We start from the raw sequence: 27,578 nt of genomic DNA, 5'->3' as shown, positions 1-27,578 counted from the left end.
TAATTTGCCTTAATTGAATTTAAGGATCATTGTACACCTGGATGTTATGTGAACTAAATACCTTATTATAAAGGATACAACAACAGGAGACATAGGGCCTTATTCTAGCTCACGCTCTCTGACAAAATCCTTCCTAGATGGACAAAACCATGTGCACTGCAGGGGGGCAGATGTAAAATGTGCAGAGAGAATTAGATTTGGGTGAGTTACTTTGTTTCTGTGCAGGGCAAATACTGGCTGCTTTATTTTTACACTGCAATATAGATCTCACCCCACCCAAATCTGGTCGGGGAGAAATCCTAAATGCATGAATGGTAGGTGGTGATGAATGTTAAGGCGAGGCAGCAGTCATTAGCAGAGCAAAGTAAGTTGGAGGAGTGACTGTCAGAGTCGGGCAGCAAAGGTAGAGTGACAAGAGAGGGAAATGAGGTGGCAGCAGAGTTGAGAATTGGAGAGGGGTGAGGTGGGAGTTAGGTCAGAGAGGAGCAGATCAAATTAATAAAGGTGGCAAATAATGGCTTAAATGATAAGCATGCTGGGCAAGGACAAACTGATTCTGAAAATATTACAGAGATTAAACCAGCTGGTTTGCACAGAGGATAGAATGTGGGAAAAGGAAAGAGCAAAGTCAAGGGTGACATTTAAGCATCTGACTTGGAGCATGGGGGATAATGAGACATTGGCAATAGAAAGAAGAGAGTGGACGTAAAGAGTGTCTAATTAAAGAAAATGAGTTCAGTTTAAAAAATATTGAGTTTCAAGTAGCATTGAGCCTTCCAGAATGAAATGGCTGACAGGACGTAGCACAGGAAAGGACAGAGGTTCATAGAAGAGAGGTACATTTTAATATTGTCTATAAGCTGAATTACTTGCTGAGGGAGGACTTGTAGAGGGAGAAGAGAAAGGGACCTAAGACTGAGGAGTGTAATGGTGACCACACACTACGGCGATATTGCATACAATCCTTCGATTTCGACCGCATCTGTGCGATAATGCGAAATATTGCATGCATGTATCGAATTTGTCACCCAACGCGATGCGTAGGCCCGCCGGTCGAATATCACTTTGATAGATCTTATGTTCTGCACATAATATCTATCATCCTCATCAGGAGAAGTGATAAAGTGTCTGGTACTTTTTCACCGGCCAATCAGCTCCTGTTAAGTTACAAACTGGGTTTAGAAAGGGACAGTTAGGTGCTGATTGGCCAGTGATAAATTATCAGGCATTTTATCACTTCTCCTCCCTTATCACTGCTTCATACAGCTACCCCTCAGTCTAAGCTTCCCCTGGGTTCATGGGTGCCAAATAGACCTACAGTAGCTAAAACACATTGGAGAATATGTAATAGGGTCCGAGTTTGCCAATGAAGCACAGATTTAGGAGGCTCTAGTAATGTTATCAATATAGAGCCAGATTCCTAGGTGTAATAAAACCCAAAGTTTTGTGTACATCGCTGATGTCTGTGAGTCACAGACTGATTAGCATGCAGTGGCTGTATAGCGCTAAAGAAGGGGTGGTGACGGGCAGTGTGTCAGAAAATGGGGTATTGCCATCCCTATATTCTAGGCATTCTAAATACAGTGGCTGCTGCATCTTCTGCCCCAGCTGCGTGAAAAAAGCGGCCATCCTAAGTAACCTGAGCATTACTCAGATAACCAATGTTCACACAAAAGTATTGCATGCTGCGTCTTGGGGTGCAGAAGTGGATCACAGAAGCCCACTGGAGGTGTTTAAAACCCCAAATGCCTTAGCATATTTTAGCATGCCCGCTTCGCACAAAGATGCAGTGGTTGTGCTTTTGCTTCCAGCTCTGAATGAGGCCCATAGTATCTTTCATAACATCATGCTTTTATAAAGTAACTGTATAAACTTACCAAAATAGTTTTTTATTTAAAATGTTTTCTCTAAACTTAATAACTAGCAACACTAGTTTCTTTTTTAAATGGAAAATGTCACTTTTGTAAAACGGATACCCTAAAGGTGCCCATACACGTTGCGATTATAACATGCGTTTTGAACTTTTAAAGTTCAAAATGCATAGCATTAGTTAGAATTTCACTGTGTACCTGTGGGGATGCGATGCGATGTGCGTCCCCGCGGGTACAATTTTGTATAGCACAAAAGGTATCTGCAGGCAGTACTTTTTGTGCTACATCGCATCAGTTTTGGAGTACATGCGATGCAATGCGATGTCCATTAGGTGACTATTAACTTTAGAAAAAGAAAGGTAAAATCGCATTGCATCGGATCCGCACAGTACAGTACATCGCATCACATCGCATCACATCGCATCCCTTACAAGTGCCAAAATCGCACGGCACCTTCAAGTTCAAAACGCACAGCACAGAAAAATCTCAATGTGTATGGGCACCTTATTAAAAAAAAGTTTAAATGTTATAAGTAGACCAATCACCAAGTCACTGAGTTTGTGAATTATCATTTATAGAATGCAAAACCAGTTCTTGGCCCCCAGAAAGAGAGGAGGCAAAGGACTGCTATATTTATTGTATACACAACTGACTGTTTACATAAAACAATATGCTCACTAGCTTGTATTAAGCGACTGTTCCTGCTATTACCAGTGCCCCTCTTCTGCTTGGTTAAGTTACAGTAGCATTACGTGTTCATTCTCCATCAAGTCACCTCTGCTAGCGACCATGCAGCTTTTGCCTGGGTTCCTGCTCATGTTCTATATCTGTATATCAGGAGTGACATCTGTAAGTCACGTTCCTGTCCTTCTATGGTCAACTGAAAGGTGAGTGACTTAGTGGTTCACAATACTGTATATGTATATAGCTAATCTAATAGTTATTATACAGCATACTGCAGTTGTCAACAGTCCTTAAAGGGGTGATTCAGTGGTGATTCAAGGGTGATTCAGTGGTGATACAGGGGTGATTCAGTGGTGATTCAGGGGTGATTTGCAAAAGCAAACTCCTTCTTTAATGGACAAAATCATGTGCACTGCAGATGTGGTAGATGTAACATGTGCAGGGAGAGTTACATTTGGGCGAGTTAATTTGTTTCTGTGCAGAGTAAATACTGGCTGCTTTATTTTTAAACTGCAATTTAGATTTTAGTTTGAACACACCCCACCCTAATCTACCACTCTCTGCACCTGTTACATCTGCCCCACCTGCAGTGCTGCATAGTTTTGACCATTAGAGTGAGATTTTTCTTTTTGCGAGCCAAACTGAATTAGGCCCTACTTTTCAAAGGCAGTTCCTGGTTTTAAAGAGTTGCCTTTAGAAGTGTCCTTATTTTTGATTAATCAGCAGCTGTTCAGTACATTTGTCTTGTTTTCAATCTTTTAGATATAGCTTTTACCATCCAATGATATTTCATTTATAGCTTTCTAAGTTAATACTGTATTTATTGAAGAAGAATATTTTAAGAAAACCTGACACAATGGGCTTTTTATTTCTCCATGGTCACTTGCCTCCTCTTCTGATATAGAGAGAAAGATACAAGGGTCACCATGAGGCGTTGGTGAAAAGGGTGGTGGAGGATGTATCTGTGTTGGAGGGGCTGTGTGTCTTTATATATGGATTGAGTGGTGGGGGACAGAGAGAGCTAATGCATGTATTGTAGGAATATGAGGACAGTGGTATGTGAGCAGTCATTGGCCCTATATTCTGTATGTGATCAATGTATTGTACATGAGTGTAAATATATGTAGTATAACTATAAATCAAGGAGACCAGTTCAAAGAGGCGAATCTGTTTACTGAGTAGTTACAATGCTTCTCTGCGGATGTGGGAGATTACTCTTTCCAGTATAGTGTTGACTATACTCCCACTGTGTAGTAGTACTCCCGTCTCCCACTGTGTACTGCCTGTCAATATTGTCCAGATAATTTTGTTTCTCATGGTCTAGGTGACCATAAAAAACTGGGGTAATCTATAGGCCACCAGGCCAGGGGCAGGATTTGGACAGGAGCCTATTGCTTGATGGCAATAAAATGGCTTTAAAGCAGACTCAAAATAAGTCTGCTTTAAAGACTCAAAAACAGACTCAAAATAATAACGACAAAGAAGTGTACCTTACCAGACGCAAGGAGGCTAAGAAAGGGACCAGGCATGCCAAGGCACAAGCTGAGGAGAAAATATCTCAGTTAGTAGATAAAGGAAGCAAAACTTTTTTTAAGTATTAACTACATTGCCTCCCCCACCTGCAGTGTAGCTCATTTCGTTCACTGTACTCTGTGCCGCTAGATGCCCCCAACTACCCCACACATGTCCCAGCATTGCGGTCACCCACTGGATCCACTGGCTAGAAGGCAGGCCTTTCCCCCTGCTCCCTGTACTACAGTATGTGCCAGCTAGAAGCTGCTCACTCGCTCCCAGCCTCTGAATCCTACTACACGGAGTTCCAGCAGGCACCTGTAGGGAGCTCCTCTCAGGTAGTGAGACTGGAGTCCACAGCAGGTTTGTTTCTCACCTGCTTAGTGCTATCTGTGGGGAGAGGGGTGACAAGGTGTGTTTTTAATAAATGGCACAGGGGGAGATTCTCTAAGCTAAAAATGCGGTAAAAACCCTGTTATCTGGGATTTTACCGGATTTTGGGATGCTGTAAGCATCCCCCGCCGGGTTACCGCGGCGGGGGGCATCGCCAGAAAAATCTGGCGATGCCCCATAGAAGCCAATGGGCTTCTACCGCATCCCACTACCGACCCGCAACGCCGCCCCGCACGGACCCCCACCGCCCCGCATCGCCCCCTCACCTGTGTCCAGGCAGCACAGAGCTGTGCTGGCCAGACCCGTGACCTCTTCCCTGCACTGATCCTCTTCCGGGTGCAGGGAGGAGGAGAGCCCGGCGCAGCAGCAGCAGCGCCGGGTGTGGGAGGGAGGGGTAGGGGGCACCGGGACCTGCTGAGACCCGGCGACTCTCACCGCAAAGGACAGCTCTTAACACAAGAGCTGTCCTTTGCTATAATTATCGCATATGTTAGAACATATGCGAAAATTATAATTGCGAAGAGAGGTGAAGGGGGGCGGAGATTCATAGAAAATCTTCCCCAGAGTGAGCTACCACTGTCTTCCCTCCCCATGTCCCCCTCTCTCTCTGTCACTCTACCCCTCTCTGCCTATGGCTCTCTGCCATTCTGCCCCTCTCTACCCATGTCACTCTGCCCCTTTCTGCCCATGTCACTCTCTGCCACTCTCTGCCCATGTGCCTCAGCCTCTCTTCCTAATTGTCACTCTGCCTCATTCCCAGAATCCAGCACTTCTGAGTAGCATTGTACCCACTGCCCTCCACTGGCAGGTCCAGTTGGACCTCTAGCATCTTTCTCCGCCAAGGTGGCACCCATTTTTGATGGGGTGTTTTGATTAGGAGTTTAGTGTTGGCTCTAAGATTTCTGGTAGTCAGCAAGTTCTTATCATAGATTTGGCTTACCATGCTTGGTGGTCCCCCATCTTCTTTCCCTTTTTCCTCTTCTTCCTCTACTCTTACTTTCTTTCTGTTTCCAGGTTATTAATTTCTACAATTTATGTAAACATTGCATGTTATTTATATGGTGACTTTATTTGTTGAGCCATATACTGATGACTGTGTTTACAGTTTTGTACTGTTGTTTGAGTTCAGAGTACTTCCATTCAGGTTCTATATAATGCTATGCAATAAAAATCATTCTTTAAAAACACAACTAACTGAGCAGCTGGCTTAGAACTTGCTGGAAGCCAACTAAGATTCTATAACAATACCACCCCAAAAATGATATGCTTCTGTACAGGTCACTAGTGGACACGCATGTTTCAATGAAAGGATTGCAGAGAGTAGTCAGAGTATGGTGCTTTCTATTCAGAAGGTATTTGCGTAACTCACTGTCAATATGTAGCAATGTCCATCGGTTTGCAAGGTTGTAAAACACCAATTTTTACTACATTTTCCCTATGGACATTTGTACTCATTTAGGAAAGTTTAGCAGCATTTATAGGAAATGTTGACAGCGGCTGGGGGCTTTTTCAGAAGCGCTAGACACTCTTTGGGCCACATCCATAATAAGAAACAGGATTTTCCTTTGTAGGAAGAAATGTTGTAGTTTTTCACAAGGTTCAAAATTGAACATTCTAAGCGCATTTACTCTTAACTTATAATGGGGCAAATTTATCAATTAACAGGTTTCAAAATAGCAAACTATAATTTCTTATCACTGCTTTTCACAGCAATATAAAATGATGTTATTCCCGTAAGTATCAAAAATAAATCCAGTGATAGGGGCTCTGAAAGAACTGGTCCCTCAGTGTGTTCAAGTGCATTCCATAGCCTACAGTGGCTAACCCATTCTGGAACTTGGTAAACCTGACAGCTTTGTAGGACCTATAGAAATGGCGGGACTACAGCAGACATTGGAGATATTGGGGCCTATTTGTATAAAGCACCCCCCACACCACCACTGTCACTACAATGCATCTTAGAGGAGAGGGGGACAAAAGAGTGAGAGACAAAGAAGGTGCCTGGGAATGATGAAAAAGTCGAGCGAAAAAGAGTGGGGAGTCGGTTCTGTGTCTGCAGATTCCAATGAGTCTGTTCCTCCATATGGAATCTGCTGAAAATGTGTCTCCAAAAATGTCTGCTGCCTTGGAAGAATCAGATGCTACAGATCCTACAGGACAGATGGATAAATGGTAGAGGTCCTACTGGGAAGCGTATATTGCTTCCTGGAAGTTATGGATTCCGGTTCTGCGTGTCACCATCTACGGCTTATATATTTATTGTATGCACTAAATATATAGTCACATTACAAAGCAGGGGCATTGAAAACACAGTGGTATGCACAGAATGCTTAGCACACATCACTATGTGTGTGTATAGCCAATCTAGAAACTGGGAAGCTCAAGTGAAATCATCTACCCTAGATCGCTTAGCACACATCGCTAAGCACAAGTTGCCCCTTAGCAGGACATAAATTCGAAAGACATAAAGTCAAAGGAGTTACATTATCAATCTATCATCTCCTAACTGCCATTTTTTCAAACACAGATTTTAACATGGCAGTTATGAGCTGATTGGCTGGTACTTTATCTTTCTCCATTTTATCTTTGTCCAAGGCTTAGTTTATAGGCTCCTTAATATTTGTAGATATCCCTGATATGCCACAAATATTAAATGATAAATAGACCCCTAACTGGGTCCTTCCTTGAAATGGTTACGGCTGACTATAGTGTGTGTATTTACAAAGGTGTGGGATTTTGCCCAAAGAAACCACTAAGAATGTAGTTATTATCTTCTAGAAGTTGCTATAGTAATGATAAGCAGAATCTGATTGGTTGATATGAACAACTTCACTTCTAAAAACCTGCACTTTAGTAATTATTCCCCTAGGACTGGTGCTTGGGCACTAGTTTACATTGGGCCTAATTCAGTATAAATTGTTATTCTGCGAGGATTTGCAAAATTACAATTGGCACTAGGGGCCACCCAGCACAAAGCAAGGCCGTCCTGCTCGCTGGGTCCATCCACATTTATATATTATTTTTTTATTTATTAACAGTTTCTTACATAGTTTCTTAATTATTCTGCAGCGCTTTACAGAGAATAGTTGAACATTCACTTCAGTCCCTGCCCCAGTGATGCTTACAATCTATATTCCCTACCAAAAAAAGAAGAAAAGAAAGCTGTTGGTGGTGCGCTATCAACAGCTGCTGGGACTGGGTTGTCAAACCCAAACAAATGTAGAGGTTAAAAAATGAAAAGTACCAGTGTTGGCTAAACCAATATGTAGACCAGACGGTTCTCAATTTAAAAAGACAATTTAATGTTTACATATATAAATATAAAAATACATAGGACATCCTAAAATCATATATAGTGCTAATGAGCAATGGGAATAACACAGATGTAATGATGATATATTGTAGAGCTCCATATAGAATGGCTTGTTATCAAATGATAAATGGTTATATGATGATGTGTATTACCAGCCGATGTTTTCTGGTGATATTTGTGGACCAGAACATGGTGATGATAGAGTCTCAAAGTTCCCTTGTTGAGGGTTCAATTACCTCCCTATTGGGCATCTTCTCCTTATGTATTGGAAATTAGGAATAATGCAGGTATCCCATAAGGTTGTTGTAATCCAAAGAAATCAGGAGAATATGGACGTCAGTGGAAGGTGGGACATCACTTGGTACAGGTGGATGGATCAACAGTCATTCAATCAGCTCAGCTTTACAGAGAATATTTGAACATTCACTTCAGTTCCTGCCCCAGTGAAGCTTACTATCTATATTCCCTACCACATGTACACGCACAAACAGACATTTTAGGGTTAATTTTGTTCGGAGCCAATTAGCCTACCTGTATATTTTTGGATTGTGGGAGGAAATCGGAGTACCCAGGGGAAACCCACGCAAGTACGGGGAGAATATACAAACTCCGCACAGTTAGAGTCATGGTGGGAATTGAACTCATGACCTAAGTGCTGTGAGGCAGTAATGGTGACCATTACACCATCCATACTACCACATGATGTTTCACAGCGTAGCGCTCACTCATTACAGCCTAACTGCAAAGTCAAGCATAGCTGTAATATTTTGGGGGCAGCCGTGCCCCTGAAGTGCTTAGTCCCCACCCCTTCCCCTCCCCCCTCCCCCAGTGCACCTTAGACTGCGGTTGCATTTTTCACGATGCGGCTGCAATTTAAGTGCTCATGCATGCGTTAATCAGTGGGGATAGCTGGATTAACTGCTAACTTTTTACATTTTTCTTTAAATCTTCTCCAATTTTGCACAATTGAATAGCCCCTCCTATAACTGCTATTTTTAAAAATGTAGCCATAATTCTCAAATACTGTGGTTTTTGCACGATCTGTGATAGTTTAATACAGTATATAGCCACATTTGCTTTCATTGTCGAATTTGAAAACTGCTTTATACAGTAAGTACACAACCTGCAATCAGTTATATCCCTTAACAGGAGTTTAATCATTCAGTTTAGCAATGTTCCAAAAGGTAGCCAGTTTACAATTTGTATTGTCTTTTTCATGCATTCTAAAATATTAGGTTTAATATGAATTATGTTTTTGTTTTTCTGTCACTGCTGGCAGGACCTGAATTGCAAGGTGTCCAGAACAAAAACTATTACTCCCAGCTGAGGGGACCATCTGGTCATGTGGCCTGGCCTTTCTTTTGATGAAAGAGGTTTATGAAAAATGTATGGCACAGCAGCCCTGTCAGATGAATTTTTTATAAGCTCTCTGTAATAAATCGAGGCCCAAACCTTACATTAATGTCTACAGATGAATGAGTGGCACTTGTCTTGCTAAAAAAAAAGTTTGAAAATGATGTGCATGATAGTGGCACTACCTTAGTACCTATTACTCATGTACTGAATATTATTATGAACAGTTAGAAATGTCATGTGCACTGTAGATTAATTATGTCAAAAGAATGCATAATAAACATGGAAGAAGGATGTGAAATTGAATAGACAACCTTAGAAGCATCCAGGAGCTCTTTGGAAATCAGGAGGGTGCAGTAAGGTCTTTTTTGCTGACCTCTTTTAATCCGCTCATAAACATGTCTTGCTCAACAACATTAATAATGTGCCAGAAAGTGAACAATGAACAATTGTATTTCCTTGAGACAAGGTGAGTTGTGAAACAAATAGTACCGTTTGCACAACAACCTTCATTACTGCTTTGCAACCTATTGTCCCAATCATTACCAAGTCATGGTAACTGTATGCTGGTTGTCAAAATTGTTATGGCTTTTGATTTAAAAGAGAGAAGAGACATGTTACAAAAACATTATAAATATTTGATAAGATCAGTGGGAGTCATTCCCTTAGGGTGTTATTGTGTTAATGAGACTTTACAAAAGGTCAGTGCAATGCAATCTGTTATAAGTACAGTTACTGTATATAGGGACTTCGCTACAGCTTGTTAACATGCCACAAGTTAGCCACACACCCTAAACAGTAGTTTGCAGGAATCTATGACCTGCAAACTTACTTTGTTCTAGGGAATAGGATTGCCACCTAGCAACAGCTGGTGAGTTAGGTGGTCAAGCCTCCCATCGGCGCAAGAAAGGTAAAGTGAAACCTTTTTCACTTACCTTTCCCAGGACTCTAGGGAGGAGCACCAAGCATGTGCATGCACGGGATGCATGCGCGCAAGCTCCCTTGAATGCCGGATCCAGCCCCCTAGCTCAGTTTTTGCCGATGGCAATCGCAAAATAGAACAGTATGGTTAAAAAACACCTTTGTCATTCTTGTAATAGACAGGTGCAGCATGAAGATTTTTACTGAAATCTTAAACCATCTTAATGAAAGAAGAACTAATAAGAACAGAATGGAACTTAGAGATTCAATTTATAAAGGATAAAGTCCAATAAGTAGGACAAACTGGTCAACATGGATGACTGAGTGTACAAGCCGGATGAAGCTACTTGTTCTCCTTAGGTGGCTGTGCATATTGTTTCTTCTGGTCATTTGATGCACCTGAAATGACATAGAATGATTACAGGATTATAATAGTGTAATTAGAGAAACCAACGGACCTAGCAAGGTGTAGGGTGGATAGGGTGGGAGCTGTTGCTAGGTGGCAATCCCATTCCCTAGAACAGGGGTGTCCAAACTTTTTGCGACGAGGACCACTTTACGTGATGTGAAAATGTGGGGGGCCGACCATTCAGCCTGACATTCTTTGAATCATGAATCACATCAGAATGCTCCCCCACTCTGCACCCATTCACTCTGTCCCCCAGCCCGTTTCCCCTTATCTGAATGTCCATCTGTTACGGTTCTGTAGGTGGTCAGAAGACCTGCTCCCTGACTCTGTTGCCCCAGCCTGACGTCCACGAGATACGTGCGGAGCTAGTCTTCTCCTATACCCGTCTCGGCTGAAGGGCGAATTATGTCCGCCCCACTCCGCTACAGGCAAATTTTATGTTCAGGACAACGTATCTGTGGAGGCAGACCAGCAGCAAAAGGACCTATAACTAAACCTGACGTGCAGGACTCAGACCCCTACAGGGATGGCAACAATGTCCAGGCAACAAATGGTGTAATATAATAAATATAAATGGCAACAATGCTCAACGATGGAATATAATGAATACAATACTGCAAAGCACAAGGGTAACTGGCAGGGTGCACCCCTGACTTATCTGCAACGAATGCTGACAGCAGGTTCAGGCTAGGACACTGCAGGCTGGATGAAGCAGGTACTGCGGACTGAGGTGACCAAGGACCAGGTACACGCAGACTGAGGCACAAACAAAGCTGCACATAGGACGCTGGATACAAGGTGCTGGGACCGGGAAGACTCTGGAGCACAAACATAGAGGGAATACACGGCAGGATACACAAGGCTATCAGTAAGCTATAACCGGCAGTGACTGCATGCTGAGAACCTCACTAAATCACCTGGCATGCAGCCACACCCAAGCAGCAGGGAATGCAAGAAACTGAGGAAGCTGGATCCACAAAACCCAGAGTACAGATCCAGGGAAAACATACAAACTGCAAACAGAATATGAAAAACTGCACATTTACACCGATCACTGCTTCCATTCACTGTATGTCCCAAAGCCTGACTCTCCATTCACTGTATGTCCCAAAGCCTGACCCTCCTTCACTGTATGTCCCAAAGCCTGACTCTCCTTAATTGTATGTCCCAAAGCCTGAGCCTCCTTCACTGTATGTCCCCCATTCACTGTATGACTCCCATTCACTATGTCCCACAGCCTGCCCCCCCTTCTATGAATGTCCATCACTGCCTCCATTCACTGTATGTCCCCCATCCTGACCCTCCTTCACTGTATGTTCCCCACTCTGCCCCCATTTACTGTATATCCCCCTGCCTGCCCCCTCCCTTCTCTGTATGTTTCCCAGCCCCTTGTGTGAGCCAGAGGATGGAGAGGCAAAGCAGGAACTGCAAGGACAGGAGTAGCTTGGTCTCCCCCTGCCGTCCTCCTCCACTCTGCATGTTACGGGAGCAAGCTTCCCCCTTGCTGCACCCCCTCCCAACACACTACTATCACTGTGATTGCGGAGGAGGGTGATATACAATTGCAGCTGCAGGGGTTGTATGCATACTCACCCTAAAGACGCCAAACACATCTCACTGTGGTGGCCGACACCCCCTCACTGCTGCAGACAGCAAGGTAAAGGCACACTCGCCGGGGCCCCACCTTTAGTGCTTTGTGTCCCGCATCTGATGCTCCACCCGCTTCTGGCTGGAGGCTGCGGGCTGCTTGAAATGGCAGCACAGGCCGCAATTGGCCCCCTGGGCTGGACTTTGGACATGCCTGCCCTAGAACAAAGAAAGTGTGCAGGTCATAGATTCCTGCAAACTACTGTTTGTTCTTCGGGAGGCTTGCCACCTAGCAACAGCTGGTGGGTAGACTACCACATACCTGGTGGTTGCTCTAATAAATGTAATGCACTGAGGATCAGTGGGTCTCCAGTAATGTTTAACAAAGGTACAGCTGGTTGACCAATGGGAAGCTTGCATTATTGATTGCACAAGTAAGCCCTTGGCTGCGGCAGAAGTGACATCCATGCCACTAATTTAATGACATTTGAAGACAGAGGTATCTATTCCTGCAAGTTTCATTGCAGCAACTATCCATCCCTGAATAGTATATGCTCTAGTAGGACGGAAGGGTTTACGGCATGTAATGAAGAGTTGGGAATTTTCACCCCGGATGAGAGAAGTGATTTGAATGTAATATGATAACCATTTAACTAAACAAAGGTCAATGTCTGAGTGACATTTTTGTATTTCGAACTCGACCAGTGGGATGTTTAGGGAACTGGTTTTCGTGTGACCCCTGAAGATGATATGAAAACCTAATGGGGTTTGGGTTAACCAAGGGTCTGATATGTGTATGAGGCTAAGCTCAGCACCTCTTGCTGCAAAGGCTAAGGCTAAAAGAGATGCTAGTTTTTTTTAGATAGCAGACCAAAATCCGTTTTAGAGTCTATGGAAGCTAGAAATTCTAAAAAGGATTTGATGTCCCATATGCTAGAGTAGCGTGGACAACATGGTCTAGAGAGGAAAGCTCCTTTTAGCAGGCGTAGGTAAAGTTTATTCTCTGTGAGACCAGGGACCAATAAAGCTAAAGTGGAGCCATAAGAGTGGTGGTAGATGCCAAGCAAGCTTCGAACTTAGCTGCTAAGAAATCTAAAGCTAAATTGAGAGTATAAGACCGAGTAGCTATTCATGTACTGTATTTGTTAATAATAGCTTGGTATCTGGTCCTCATTCTGGGTCTCAGAAAGGCCACTGATGCAGATGATAGATTAGCATTGGCTAACAGCTGAGTAATTTCGCCATCCACATGGACTGTGAGAGTTTCTGGAGAAAGTCTGGGGACCCCTGGGAGCAGACCCTGGATAGGCCTAGAGGAATCTTGGGCCCCTTGCGCAATTGATTGACTAAGGGGACCCAAATCCTGGAGGGCCTCACTGGGTAAACTAGGGGTAGGTGAGCTACTTTGTCCAACTTGATCTTGTGGAGGACTTTTAGCAGTAGAGCTGGAGGGTGAAATGCATACAGGATGGGAAGATCTGTCCATGGCAATGACATGGCATTCATGTGTAAGGCTCCCTTCTTCCATACTCTGGAAACAAAGGTTGGAACCTGTGCATTGGATGCGGTCGCAAATAGGTCTAGACCCGGAATTCCAAAAGTTTTTGTAATGTTCTGTAATATCTCTGGTCTGAGGCTTACTCTGTCCAGAGTGAGGTGTTCTCAGTATAACAACTCTACCAGTTCGTTTACCTCCCCCAGTATATAAACGGTTGTGAGGAGAATGTTCCTCTGGACAGCCGAATTCCAAATCTCTTCTGCTTCTAAACAGAGATGGAAAGATTTGGTGCCTCCCATTCTGTTAACATAAGAGACAGTCGTCTTGTTGACTAAACAGACCTGTCTTAATATCCCCTGAGTGTGGGGAGGAATGGTGGAGTGTAATGCTAGTTTGGCCGCCCTCAGTTCCAACAGGTTTATGTGGTACCTGGATTCCTGGGTTGACCATATACCCTTATAGCTTTGTTTTGTGTGCATGCTCCCAACCTGTCAGGGAAGCATCCTGAGGAGATTATTATGTTTAAGGTTAGGTCTAATAAAGGTCTGGTTAGAGCCAAGGGAAGTGACGTCCAGTTCTCTATTTCTGTTCGAACTGGAGAAGTTAGCTGGATTTTTTCCATCCAAGAAAAGTCCCTTTTTGAGTAGGTTTCCTAGGAGGAACTGGGAATATATGCATAGAAGAGGGACTTGCAAAAATACCAAACCCAGAGATGTCATTTTCTCTATGAGTTTGGCTAAGTCTCTCATCGATAGCTGGCGAGGGAGAGTATGAGAAATTGATGTTTGTACTTCCATCTATTTCTCTAGTGGGACTGCAATTGAGAATGAGACGAAGTCTATTAGGAATCCTAGAAATATTAGTGATTGGCATGGGACTAGGATAGATTTATGGTAGTTTATGGTGAAACCTACTGTAGGTCGAGGAGAAGAGTTGTAATTAGATTCAGTTGTGAGAGAAGAGTCTCTCTGTCTGGGTGAACTACTAGTAGATCGTCCAGATATATGAAGCAATGGATTCCTTTCTGAGGAAGGTGAGTCACTACCACTTTCATCAGGCGAGTCAATGTGTACGGGGCATTCAAAAGTCCGAAGACCATCACCTTCCATTGGTAAACTGTGTCTTTCCAGAAGAATCTTAGGAATCTTCTGTGATTTTTGTAGATCCATATTGAATGAAAAGCCTCTTTGAGGGCTATCTTGATAAAGTATTCAATTTTAGAAAGTAGGAATGGAACCTCTTGTAAGCCCTACATCCTGAATCTGCGTCTTTTTATGAACAGGTTTAGGGCTTTGACATTCAAAATGGGCCTGTAAAAACCTTCTGTTTTCTGTATTGGGAAAAGATGACTTGTCCAACCTTTCTTGGTTTTGTCTGCTTATTCTTTTACAAGGATTTTTTTGACGAGGAAAATGGATAAGAGGTAGGGATAGCCCTTTCTCTATAAAGTATGAAATCCACCTGTCTGTGGTCATTTGTCTCCAAACTGCTGTAGCTTGAGAGAGGCCAAGGCAGTGGTTTATGTGTAAGGTACTTACCATAACCTGTGTCTCTCCTTGAGAGGTTTCTGTTAAAGGACATTCCACCTCTTGATCCTCTGGTGGCACCACTATGGTCTCGGGCCGAACCACTGGCTGTTGCATCTAGAACCTCTTGGGGAAAGGGTCTTCTGGAGGATTAAGGACCTTTGAGATCCAAGAAGTATCTACGGGCGTTATAGCATATCTTAACCTCGTTGATGAATTCAGGGCCGAACAGGTCTGCATCTACTAGGTTAGGTAACTCTACGGGCTTAGGAGCAAGGTTAGTTAAACCTGCTTTTGAGAGCCAGCGTACTCTGTAATTATTTGATAGGAAATCAAAAGTTTGGCCAATTATTAAAGTGGCTCTGCTAATAGTCTTTAGAAGAGCATTCTTAGATGCTATTAAGGAATCTAAGGAACCGCCACACTCTCCCTCTTTTTCAGCTTTATCTAGGCCAAAAGGAGGGGGCCAGCTGCATTTGACACTTTCAGCTGTATCTTCCTTAGAAGGTTGTCCGTAGCATCACTTTGGATTCTTTCCCCAATTAGTGAGCTAAGTGCTGGGTCATTTCTGGGGCAAATAGGGCAGGTATATCGGGTATGCCGGTATGGCTTCTTAAAACCATTTCGTCCTCTTTCACTAAAGCGGTTCTAAATGCTAATTGGGCAAAATTGTAAACCTCTGAGTGTTCATTAAGTGCCCAATAAGAGGTATATAATTTATTTGGTGGAGTTCTGCCCGCCAATTGTACCCTGGCCATCTGCAGGTCGCTATACTCACCTCTTTTAGAGGATGCGGATGCTCTAGTGACCTCCTCCGACTCCCAGTCTACAGGAGGGGTTACTGGCTCACTATAATCTTGAGGGTAAGGCAGCGAGTGCTGCATGCTGGTCCCTTTGTGGGAGCAGGTTAGCAAATGCTGCCATTCAAAGGCAGTGTATTTGTGCCGGCCCTGGGCAAGTGATGGTGGTATGTCATACACCATTTGGATATTCTGAACACAGGTAATATCCGGGAAAGAGACGTGTTCTCCCGTGCAGGCGTCTCTGTGAGAAACATTGTCCAAATGTTTATTTTAAGTGGTGTGCTTCCTTACCTTGTTCTGAGGAAAGAACCTGCCCTAGAACAAAGAAAGTGTGCAGGTCATAGATTCCTGCAAACTACTGTTTGTTCTTCGGGAGGCTTGCCACCTAGCAACAGCTGGTGGGTAGACTACCACATACCTGGTGGTTGCTCTAATAAATGTAATGCACTGAGGATCAGTGGGTCTCCAGTAATGTTTAACAAAGGTACAGCTGGTTGACCAATGGGAAGCTTGCATTATTGATTGCACAAGTAAGCCCTTGGCTGCGGAAGAAGTGACATCCATGCCACTAATTTAATGACATTTGAAGACAGAGGTATCTATTCCTGCAAGTTTCATTGCAGCAACTATCCATCCCTGAATAGTATATGCTCTAGTAGGACGGAAGGGTTTACGGCATGTAATGAAGAGTTGGGAATTTTCACCCCAGATGAGAGAAGTGATTTGAATGTAATATGATAACCATTTAACTAAACAAAGGTCAATGTCTGAGTGACATTTTTGTATTTCGAACTCGACCAGTGGGATGTTTAGGGAACTGGTTTTCGTGTGACCCCTGAAGATGATATGAAAACCTAATGGGGTTTGGGTTAACCAAGGGTCTGATATGTGTATGAGGCTAAGCTCAGCACCTCTTGCTGCAAAGGCTAAGGCTAAAAGAGATGCTAGTTTTTTTTAGATAGCAGACCAAAATCCGTTTTAGAGTCTATGGAAGCTAGAAATTCTAAAAAGGATTCGATGTCCCATATGCTAGAGTAGCGTGGACAACATGGTCTAGAGAGGAAAGCTCCTTTTAGCAGGCGTAGGTAAAGTTTATTCTCTGTGAGACCAGGGACCAATAAAGCTAAAGTGGAGCCATAAGAGTGGTGGTAGATGCCAAGCAAGCTTCGAACTTAGCTGCTAAGAAATCTAAAGCTAAATTGAGAGTATAAGACCGAGTAGCTATTCATGTACTGTATTTGTTAATAATAGCTTGGTATCTGGTCCTCATTCTGGGTCTCAGAAAGGCCACTGATGCAGATGATAGATTAGCATTGGCTAACAGCTGAGTAATTTCGCCATCCACATGGACTGTGAGAGTTTCTGGAGAAAGTCTGGGGACCCCTGGGAGCAGACCCTGGATAGGCCTAGAGGAATCTTGGGCCCCTTGCGCAATTGATTGACTAAGGGGACCCAAATCCTGGAGGGCCTCACTGGGTAAACTAGGGGTAGGTGAGCTACTTTGTCCAACTTGATCTTGTGGAGGACTTTTAGCAGTAGAGCTGGAGGGTGAAATGCATACAGGATGGGAAGATCTGTCCATGGCAATGACATGGCATTCATGTGTAAGGCTCCCTTCTTCCATACTCTGGAAACAAAGGTTGGAACCTGTGCATTGGATGCGGTCGCAAATAGGTCTAGACCCGGAATTCCAAAAGTTTTTGTAATGTTCTGTAATATCTCTGGTCTGAGGCTTACTCTGTCCAGAGTGAGGTGTTCTCGGGATAACAAGTCTGCCAGTTCGTTTACCTCCCCCAGTATATAAACGGTTGTGAGGAGAATGTTCCTCTGGACAGCCCAATTCCAAATCTCTTCTGCTTCTAAACAGAGATGGAAAGATTTGGTGCCTCCCATTCTGTTAACATAAGAGACAGTCGTCTTGTTGACTAAACAGACCTGTCTTAATATCCCCTGAGTGTGGGGAGGAATGGTGGAGTGTAATGCTAGTTTGGCCGCCCTCAGTTCCAACAGGTTTATGTGGTACCTGGATTCCTGGGTTGACCATATACCCTTATAGCTTTGTTTTGTGTGCATGCTCCCAACCTGTCAGGGAAGCATCCTGAGGAGATTATTATGTTTAAGGTTAGGTCTAATAAAGGTCTGGTTAGAGCCAAGGGAAGTGACGTCCAGTTCTCTATTTCTGTTCGAACTGGAGAAGTTAGCTGGATTTTTTCCATCCAAGAAAAGTCCCTTTTTGAGTAGGTTTCCTAGGAGGAACTGGGAATATATGCATAGAAGAGGGACTTGCAAAAATACCAAACCCAGAGATGTCATTTTCTCTATGAGTTTGGCTAAGTCTCTCATCGATAGCTGGCGAGGGAGAGTATGAGAAATTGATGTTTGTACTTCCATCTATTTCTCTAGTGGGACTGCAATTGAGAATGAGACGAAGTCTATTAGGAATCCTAGAAATATCAGTGATTGGCATGGGACTAGGATAGATTTATGGTAGTTTATGGTGAAACCTACTGTAGGTCGAGGAGAAGAGTTGTAATTAGATTCAGTTGTGAGAGGAGAGTCTCTCTGTCTGGGTGAACTACTAGTAGATCGTCCAGATATATGAAGCAATGGATTCCTTTCTGAGGAAGGTGAGTCACTACCACTTTCATCAGGCGAGTCAATGTGTACGGGGCATTCAAAAGTCCGAAGACCATAACCTTCCATTGGTAAACTGTGTCTTTCCAGAAGAATCTTAGGAATCTTTTGTGATTTTTGTAGATCCATATTGAATGAAAAGCCTCTTTGAGGGCTATCTTGATAAAGTATTCAATTTTAGAAAGTAGGAATGGAACCTCTTGTAAGACCTACATCCTGAATGTGCGTCTTTTTGTGAACAGGTTTAGGGATTTGACATTCAAAATGGGCCTGTAAAAACCTTCTATATTGGGAAAAGATGACTTGTCCAACCTTTCTTGGTTTTGTCTGCTTATTCTTTTACAAGGATTTTTTTGACGAGGAAAATGGATAAGAGGTAGGGATAGCCCTTTCTCTATAAAGTATAAAATCCACCTGTCTGTGGTCATTTGTCTTCGAACTGCTATAGCTTGAGAGAGGCCAAGGTGGTGGTTTATGTGTAAGGTACTTACCATAACCTGTGTCTCTCCTTGAGAGGTTTCTGTTAAAGGACGTTCCACCTCTTGATCCTCTGGTGGCACCACTATGGTCTCGGGCCGAACCACTGGCTGTTGCATCTAGACCCTTTTGGGGAAAGGGTCTTCTGGAGGATTAAGGACCCTTGAGATCCAAGAAGTATCTACGGGCGTTATTGCATATCTTAACCTCGTTGATGAATTCAGGGCCGAACAGGTCTGCATCTACTAGGTTAGGTAACTCTACGGGCTTAGGAGCAAGGTTAGTTAAACCTGCTTTTGCGAGCCAGCGTACTCTGTAATTATTTGATAGGAAATCAAAAGTTTGGCCAATTATTAAAGTGGTTCTGCTAATATTCTTTAGGAGAGCATTCTTAGATGCTATTAAGGAATCTAAGGAACCGCCACACTCTCTCTCTTTTTCAGCTTTATCTAGGCCAAAAGGAGGGGGCCAGCTGCATTTGACACTTTCAGCTGTATCTTCCTTAGAAGGTTGTCAGTAGCATCACTTTGGATTCTTTCCCCAATTAGTGAGCTAAGTGCTGGGTAATTTCTGGGGCAAATAGGGCAGGTATATCGGGTATGCCGGTATGGCTTCTTAAAACCATTTTGTCCTCTTTCACTAAAGCGGTTCTAAATGCTAATTGGGCAAAATTGTAAACCTCTGAGTGTTCATTAAGTGCCCAATAAGAGGTATATAATTTATTTGGTGGAGTTCTGCCCGCCAATTGTACCCTGGCCATCTGCAGGTCGCTATACTCACCTCTTTTAGAGGATGCGGATGCTCTAGTGACCTCCTCCAACTCCCAGTCTACAGGAGGGGTTACTGGCTCACTATAATCTTGAGGGTAAGGCAGCGAGTGCTGCATGCTGGTCCCTTTGTGGGAGCAGGTCAGCAAATGCTGCCATTCAAAGGCAGTGTATTTGTGCCGGCCCTGGGCAAGTGATGGTGGTATGTCATACACCATTTGGGTATTCTGAACACAGGTAATATCCGGGAAAGAGACGTGTTCTCCCGTGCAGGCGTCTCTGTGAGAAACATTGTCCAAATGTTTATTTTAAGTGGTGTGCTTCCTTACCTTGTTCTGAGGAAAGACTGAGGGAGACTGCTGATGGCCACAAGGTGGCTCCCTCTCCGACTATGAGCTGTCCCTGCTCTCCTCAGAGAAGACATGAACTAAGCTCTTTTTTCTTTTTATAATCAAATCTTTTGAGGAGAAACTGTCCTCATACTCTTGTGTATGCCTCTTTTAAGGCATTTTGGGCCGTTTGCTGTGGGATGGGGACTGGTATAGTATGTATTTCGCAGAGTCCTCCACCCTGTCAGCGCTGAGGAAAAAAACAACCTAGGTGGTGGGATCTAGGGCTCAAGGGAGCGCGCACTTGCATGTGACCGGCATGCGTACGCTCGGCGCTTCGGAACCACTCCCTAGAGTTGTGGGAAAGGTAAGTAAAAAAAATCACTTTACCTTTCCTGCACCGTCGAGAGGCTTGACCACCTAAAACAACATCCGTGTCCCCTTGCGGGGCTCGCTGCGCTCGCCGCGCTTCAGGCTTGGTGGCTCGCTGCGCTCGCCACGCTATATAAAATCAATGCCCACTTGGATAGTGGGGTAATGAAATGGATAGTAAATCGCATGTGATATCGCATGCGATCTAGTGGCGCCGTGAAACTACACAAGTACCTAAAGAACAAAAAATGTCCTCAGAAACAACTGTTTCTTAATTGTCCAAAGATGTCAAATGAAATATGCGGTGTCCCTCTAAACTAGTCTTTGATATACGTGCTTAGTATCTGATGTGATCTTCAGGTACCTCTTTTAACATTAGTGGTCAGTGGGTAGGTTTTCCGTAAGGTGTACTGGTGGGTGCTGTGCCTGCTAGTCCGTACTGGCTGCACCAAAGGTCCGCTCACACAGAGAACCCTGTGATTGACACAGTCCTCTGAGTTGCGGTGCCTGGTTCCCGGCTGGCTTGTGGCATGGGTAGGGTAGGGGGCCTGCAGGGGGCGGCATCAGGGGAACGCTCAGCATTTTATGGGCATCCCCATGAAAATGCTGGGCATTCATCTGGGAATGTGGGCAGGCCCATGCCTGCCTGGGGTGGGTGGCTGACACCACATGATGCCAGCACCCGCCCCCTCTTTGGCAGACACCAACAGATATTAATATATAATATAAAAAATGGAGAGAAAGCATTCCCCTCGCATGGTACCGAGAGGATTCCGCGGCGTGGGGTGAGGGGAAGTTCGGCCGGGTGGGTGGCGGCGTTTTAGGGCTCGCTGAGCAGTGAATGACCACTGCTTAGCGAGCCTTGCTGAATCAGGCCCATAATTCTTGCAAATGAAATGTGAAGTTTATCTTGATTTACTGCATATTGAGTTCTGTGCATCTATCTATCTATCTATCTTTCTATCTGTCTATAACTGATATTTGCCCTGTGTAGTCAGACATCAATTTCAAACTGAGGTACAGTATATTCTTATGGGGAATGGAGAATATATGGAGAAGCTACTGTAGCTTCATGTAGGAAAAGGAACATTTAAGTGAATAGTGATGACTCAGATTCCAGTATTATCTCAAGGACAGAGACAATGACTGGCATTGTGTGATAGAACTTATCTAGATTACAAATGACATACACTAATGTATTCTTGGCATAGAACGTACATTTTTGTTCACCAGAATATGACAGTAGATATGCAATGCTGTTAACAATCTTAAAGCTAGAATGCCTGTATTTCTAAATGTTAGACACATTACATTCACAAGTCCTCCCATGTCAGTGGCAGATGGTTTTACCATTGATGGCAGAAACACAGATAGTGTTTCCTTTTTGTGTATTTTTTTCTACAATTGCACTGCAGTGCAGACCTACTATGGCAGGCTGTCAGGAAAGATCGATGGTACACTATTACATAACATTGTTTCAATCCCATCTGTATTCATCAACAGTAAGTAACTATCTCAAGCCCCATACACACACGAGACGAGATAGTAGATATATCGCTCAGAAGGGCCCTTTGATAACATTGACTATCTCGTCTAGTGTGTACACTCAATATCGATAACGATATGCGCTCCTCTGCTTCCTTAATAATGATTCATGTCTTTTGAACATTCAGGTGAATTTGGCTATAAAGCCAAATTACCCGCATGTTCAATGGGTAACATCACTGAACGATATTGGTTACCAATATTTTTAGTGTGTATGCACAACATCGTGACCCTGGTTTGATATTGTCAATTATACCGGTCACGTCCCCTTATTGCCTAGTGCAGTGGTTCACAAACTTTTTGGATTACAGCACCATAGACTATCAGAATTGATTTCACGGCAGCCCTAGAAAACAAGTGTGTTACTGTGAAATTTTGAAACAAAATAATAAATTAAGTAAATTGTGTTTATGAGTCCTCTTTAGGGTCAGTTAGAGGGTGAGGCATGGGACTCACTTCTGTTTGTCCACATAGTTTATGACTGGCAGCGACCAGAACTGGTTTTTGCCTATCACAATGGTCATAAATAATTTGTATTGGTCCTGGACAAGCAACCCAAGGCACTCCAGCAGCACATAGTTTGTGAACTACTGGAGTATGGGGCTTAAGGAGGAAATACCAAGGGCCATCTGTAGACTGGAGAGTGAAAAAGACCAGGATTATAAATTGTATATATTGTTATTGTAATGCTCAAAACAGATATTTCCCGTAAATGCTGTATACTAACAGAAAATCACAACTGGCCAGTGTGTGAAAAAGTAAATTTTTAACAGTCTGGAATATTGTGTTATGCAGATATCTTTATATGGAAATCTACAAATGTGTCTTCAAACGGTACTTGTTTCCTAGCAGGGCGCTCAGTTTTCCTACGTATGCTACCGTAGCTAAATTGCATCACATGGGCCATTTTAGTGCCATGCCATGCAATGCAATGCGATGTGATTTTTTTATGTAATTTATTCACTGCTCTGTTGGCCCCAGGGGATCGCATTGCATCACACCTCCTGCAAAATCGCATGCGATCGCATGCTATTTTATAGGGTGCAATGCCATGCCATTAGCTATATACCTGTATGACATATAATGAGGGTTTACTGACCCCCCCACTATCCACGCCACCCCGAAGCGAGGGGACACGGAATACATGTAAATTAATCCGCATCCCATCGTGGGGCTCGCAGCGCTCGCCGCGCTGAGGGCTCGGTGGCTCGCTGTGCTCGCCACACTATATAGTGGATAGTGGGGGTATAAAAAGGTCGGGAGGATGCGTTCCTCCGCCCCTCGCGGGGCTCGCTGTGCTAACCACGCTTTGGGGTGGCATGGATAGTGAGGGGGGGGGTGACTAAAACCTCATTGTATGTCATATAAGTGTATAGCTAATGGTATGGCATGGCATAGCTAATGGCATGGCATGGCATAGCTAATGGCATGGCATGGCATCGCACCCTATAAAATCGCATGCGATTTTGTGGGCGGTGTGATGTGATCCCCTGGGGCCAACAGAGCAGTGAATAAATTACATAAAAAAATCGCATTGCACGGCACTAAAATGGCCCATGCGATGCAATGCGATTTTAGTACGGAGAATAGCCCTGTACACAAATAGCGTACTGGGCGCCCTGCTAGGAAACAAGTACCCTTCAAACATTATTGCTGCAGTTGCACTAAATAACGCCTCTCGGTGCATCTGGTCGCATTGTGTGACTGAGTCTGAATCTGTATACAAAGAACTATTATGCAGCAGCTGCAGCTTTTTCCTACTCCAAGTTTGGGTGTGTGTCATATATAGTCACACACAGATATACAAGTGTCGCATATGAAATTAATCAGCACAGTCTCCTGGTTCAGTAAGGTCACACAGCATTGTGACTTAAGGTGCCCATACACTTGTCCGATTTGGGCCGATATCGCCTGATCCAGACGGATCGGGCAGTGAAATTGGCCAAATCGGATGTGTTTGCGATTTTTTGCATGTATCATTTGGCACATCAAGTGACAAATCTTAAGCAGCCTCTGGGGGGGCTCTCAAGGGTAAACTGTTCACTGAACACTGCACATACGTACAGCAGCAATCAGGCCTTATATGTACTGTGGGCGGATAGTAAGCTCTGCAGGGAATCTGTACACTTTTGCTGCTGCATTGAGTAGCCTACCTTTGATAAGCACATTCTATCAACGGACCATCTGAATTTTCTTTCTTTAGTAAAAAACTATATATTGTGATGTTAAAGGTGCTTTGTACTTTGAAGGTGAAGGTGTTGCCTGAGAGGGGTGTGAGTGTATGTTTCCTAAATTCAGTGAATGGAGATAAATGTTTGGTGTAAACACACAGGAGCTCATTCTAAGCAGCTCACTCCAGTCTCAGGCTTATATCTGTCTATATGTCAACAGAAAGAGACAGAGTTGTTTAGGTGTACAGTATGTTAGCAGCACAGACATACCAATGTTGCAGGGAATATCAAGTGAATGTTAACTCACATGAAATGCTTCAAGGCAAATCACTGATATATCTCCAGTGATAACTTTTTTGGTCTGTCTATAGAGGCAGGATGAATGAGTGTGTGGTGTTATAATGCAGGCCAAGTAAAATAAGGTGCACATAAACCTATACTGGCTGGTCAATGAGATAATTTGTGGCTGCCTGATGCAAATGCATAATGATGAACATAGCAGCTGCCAGCCATAGTGAAAAATTGTGAGTACGACGCTGCTGCTGATTGGTGCTTTCTTATGGTTTACCATTTTTTTTTTATTCTCACGATGAAGATGGTTCCTGATGCATTAGATTGTTTAATTGCATTTGAAGATAGTGAATGTTTATTTTACATGTATAATAAATGTTTAATAACATGTGTGTCAGTCTGTATGATGATGCCTGGTGTGTAAACCTGGTGCATGTGCTGCAGATGTGTACACGTCTTGTGATACAGTACAGATAGAGCCTTCTTCAACTAGCCTTCTCTGGATAGCCATGGCTCACCAAGGCCTATTGTTCTCAACTGCAATACAATACATAGAACAATACAGTAGGGGATTAGCAGAGGATTAAGTCCGACAGCTCTGGCTCACTAATCCTATCAAAGGGCTAGATGAGGATGGCTGTATCTGTAGCTATAACTTTGCATATGCATGTAATTGAAACTTTTTAGTTACTGCATCTTACACTTCAAAATTGGGGCACAATTGATCCTAACAACCCAAGCTAATACAGTAAGTGTCCCAGTTTTATTGTAATGGTGCACTGCAAGGGAAAAATGGGTTTGTCAAACTATGCTGGTATACATTGTTTGACCTTTAAAGGCCCCCATATACCAATGTGATTTGGCCGATAATTAAAGCATTAAAAATGTCAACCCAAAAATACTCCCACAAATAATATAATATAGGCACAATCTATCAGTTTTAGAGTTGAATCTGCAGTCAGCAAATCATCATTATCCTCATTTGTCCTAGCCCTCTGATACCCGCACTTGATAACTGCTGACAGATGCATCTGCATATCTGTGTGGGCCATGAAAGGATAAACATACAGTATATCTCATGTGATTTGAAGTGTACATTTTATCCATCTCTACATAAACTAGAAATGTGCACAGACCCCAGTATTTTGTTTTTGGTTCTAATTCACCATGGTGCTTTGGTTCAAATTTGGATCAATAAAAATGTCAATAATCATTAATATTAACAAAAAAACGATAAAACTCAAAATTAGTTTTAAAATACAAACGGTGGGAAGATTCGTACCCGGACTCTCTCCTCTGTGGATTTGGACTGGGTCTTGGTTCAGTTAGTATTCACAAAGTTTGGGTGGATTCAGATTTCTAGAGAACCGAACCACACATAAATGTAAAAATTTATATGTAGGAATTTTTGGAAAATATTGTTATACAAATTGAAATGTTATTGTATGTTTCCTTTGCTATACACATTTTAAACTGAACGGTATTTCGTTAATAAATATTAAAGTTAAATGGGAGGTATTTATTTGCTTAAATATACCAATCTAAAATATATGGTAAATAACTATCAGTTACAGAAGTCAAAGTCCCAAAATATTCTGTGAAGTATCTGCAGAAATGCTGGACCGCTTATGCACTAATGGTCCGCACACACTGGGTGATTTCCATGGCTGCCGATATCGGTAGCAGGGACTACGCTGCATTTTGCAGCACGGCCCTCATTAACAATGTGCTCTCTTGTGTGCAAATGTATAGAAGACGGAGCATGCAGCATGGCACTTGATAACGATGTGCTCCCTTGTCTTTATATGAACAGACAATGGATTGGGTCATTAAAGACCCACAGGAGCACGTATTGTTTGGTGGGCAGAGTACATACTAGGCGATATAATAAAATATATCACTCAAAGTGCCAAAATGAGAGACATTATTCATTATATTGCTCAGTATGTGTACACCATTAAGCCCTGTACACACTAGACAACTTCTGAGGGATATATTTTTAAAAATTGGATTATGTGTGTGGGGCTTTATTGTATGTAAGCAGATAGAGAACAAATGGCCACAGTTACATAACATAGAATGCAATACTCATTATTACCAGCTAATAAGTGAACCTCATATGTCTTTACCATAGTAGTTTATCTTCTTGTTTTAGCTCTGTGTGGGATTTTGCACCAGTGGTCAGTGATGGACACATTTCTTCAAGCCATGAATTGCACAAGTTACTACAAGGAGGGAATGTTCCAAGGACATTTTTTATGTTTCTCCAGGACACAGTATGTGCTTTTACTGTCACTAGCCTCCAATGTATATGGACATATGTGTAATGTATGGTTAGTCTCTCAGCTTGCTTTGTTGTTGTTTTTTTCATTTCAGCTGAGCATCGATGACTTCACATACTATAGTACAGTGTATGGAAGAGAAAATCCATTACATAATGTGCAGGCAAGTCTGCGTACATGTTTGTTTGTCTGGGAGATTGTATACATGCCTATTAACTGTCTCTCTTTCATGTCCCAGATCCCTATGCATCCAAACTTTAATATTCCTGGGCTGATGTTCAATTGTACAGTACAAATAAACTTTTAATGTGACTACTAAAAGTGAAAAAAAAGTTCCTCCATGTGAGCATACAGGCTGCCAAGAGGGATACCTCTCTGAAGTGTGCTTGTACCTATTTGTAGGCGTGGGGACACCTCTCACTCTTTTTTTCTTAACTCCTAAAAGTGTCTGAGAGCAAGTTGCTAAACTACAGTACATTGCTACATACTAGTACCACTGATATTGCAAACAATACAGTTTGTACAGTATATGGCCCGGAGTTGAGCAGTAGACAATGGTTGCCGTATTTGTGCAGTGATGGTGGATATGACACTGATTGCACCCTGAATTTTTTATGTGCATGGGCAGTGAAGTTAAGATAGCCATTGAATATTAATCATTAACAACCAGTGGTGGTTTTCCACATGTAGTCAATGATTTTGTATCGATGGCAGAGATCTATTGGATGGCAGGAATAATGGCAATCTGTTTTGTTTTCACCTGGCACAGGAAGGGTACTGATCTTAGCCCCACCACCAAATTGTTCCACATAGCTCCATCCAACTGTATTACAGTCAGTG

The 27,578-nt window shown here is 43.1% G+C and overlaps 1 protein-coding gene across 1 annotated transcript in view; it reads left to right on the top strand.

Annotated features, from left to right (window-relative positions):
• Window positions 1-2,649: 2,649 nt before the first annotated feature.
• Window positions 2,650-27,578, top strand: part of LOC146072446 (V-type proton ATPase subunit S1-like) — a 75,248-nt gene continuing 50,319 nt past the window's right edge. The window contains exons 1-3 of the mRNA XM_083179683.1: window positions 2,650-2,758; window positions 26,612-26,732; window positions 26,833-26,901. Of these exons, the coding sequence (XP_083035809.1) occupies window positions 2,661-2,758; window positions 26,612-26,732; window positions 26,833-26,901 (288 nt within the window). The 5' untranslated portion in view covers window positions 2,650-2,660. The remainder of the gene's footprint in view (window positions 2,759-26,611; window positions 26,733-26,832; window positions 26,902-27,578) is intronic.

This window comes from Crinia signifera, chromosome 4 (assembly GCF_055691185.1).
Source record: "Crinia signifera chromosome 4, ASM5569118v1, whole genome shotgun sequence".
Classification (NCBI taxonomy): domain Eukaryota; kingdom Metazoa; phylum Chordata; class Amphibia; order Anura; family Myobatrachidae; genus Crinia; species Crinia signifera.
The sequence above is the reverse complement of the archived record's forward strand: the minus strand, read 5'-3'. Positions and strand labels throughout refer to the sequence as shown.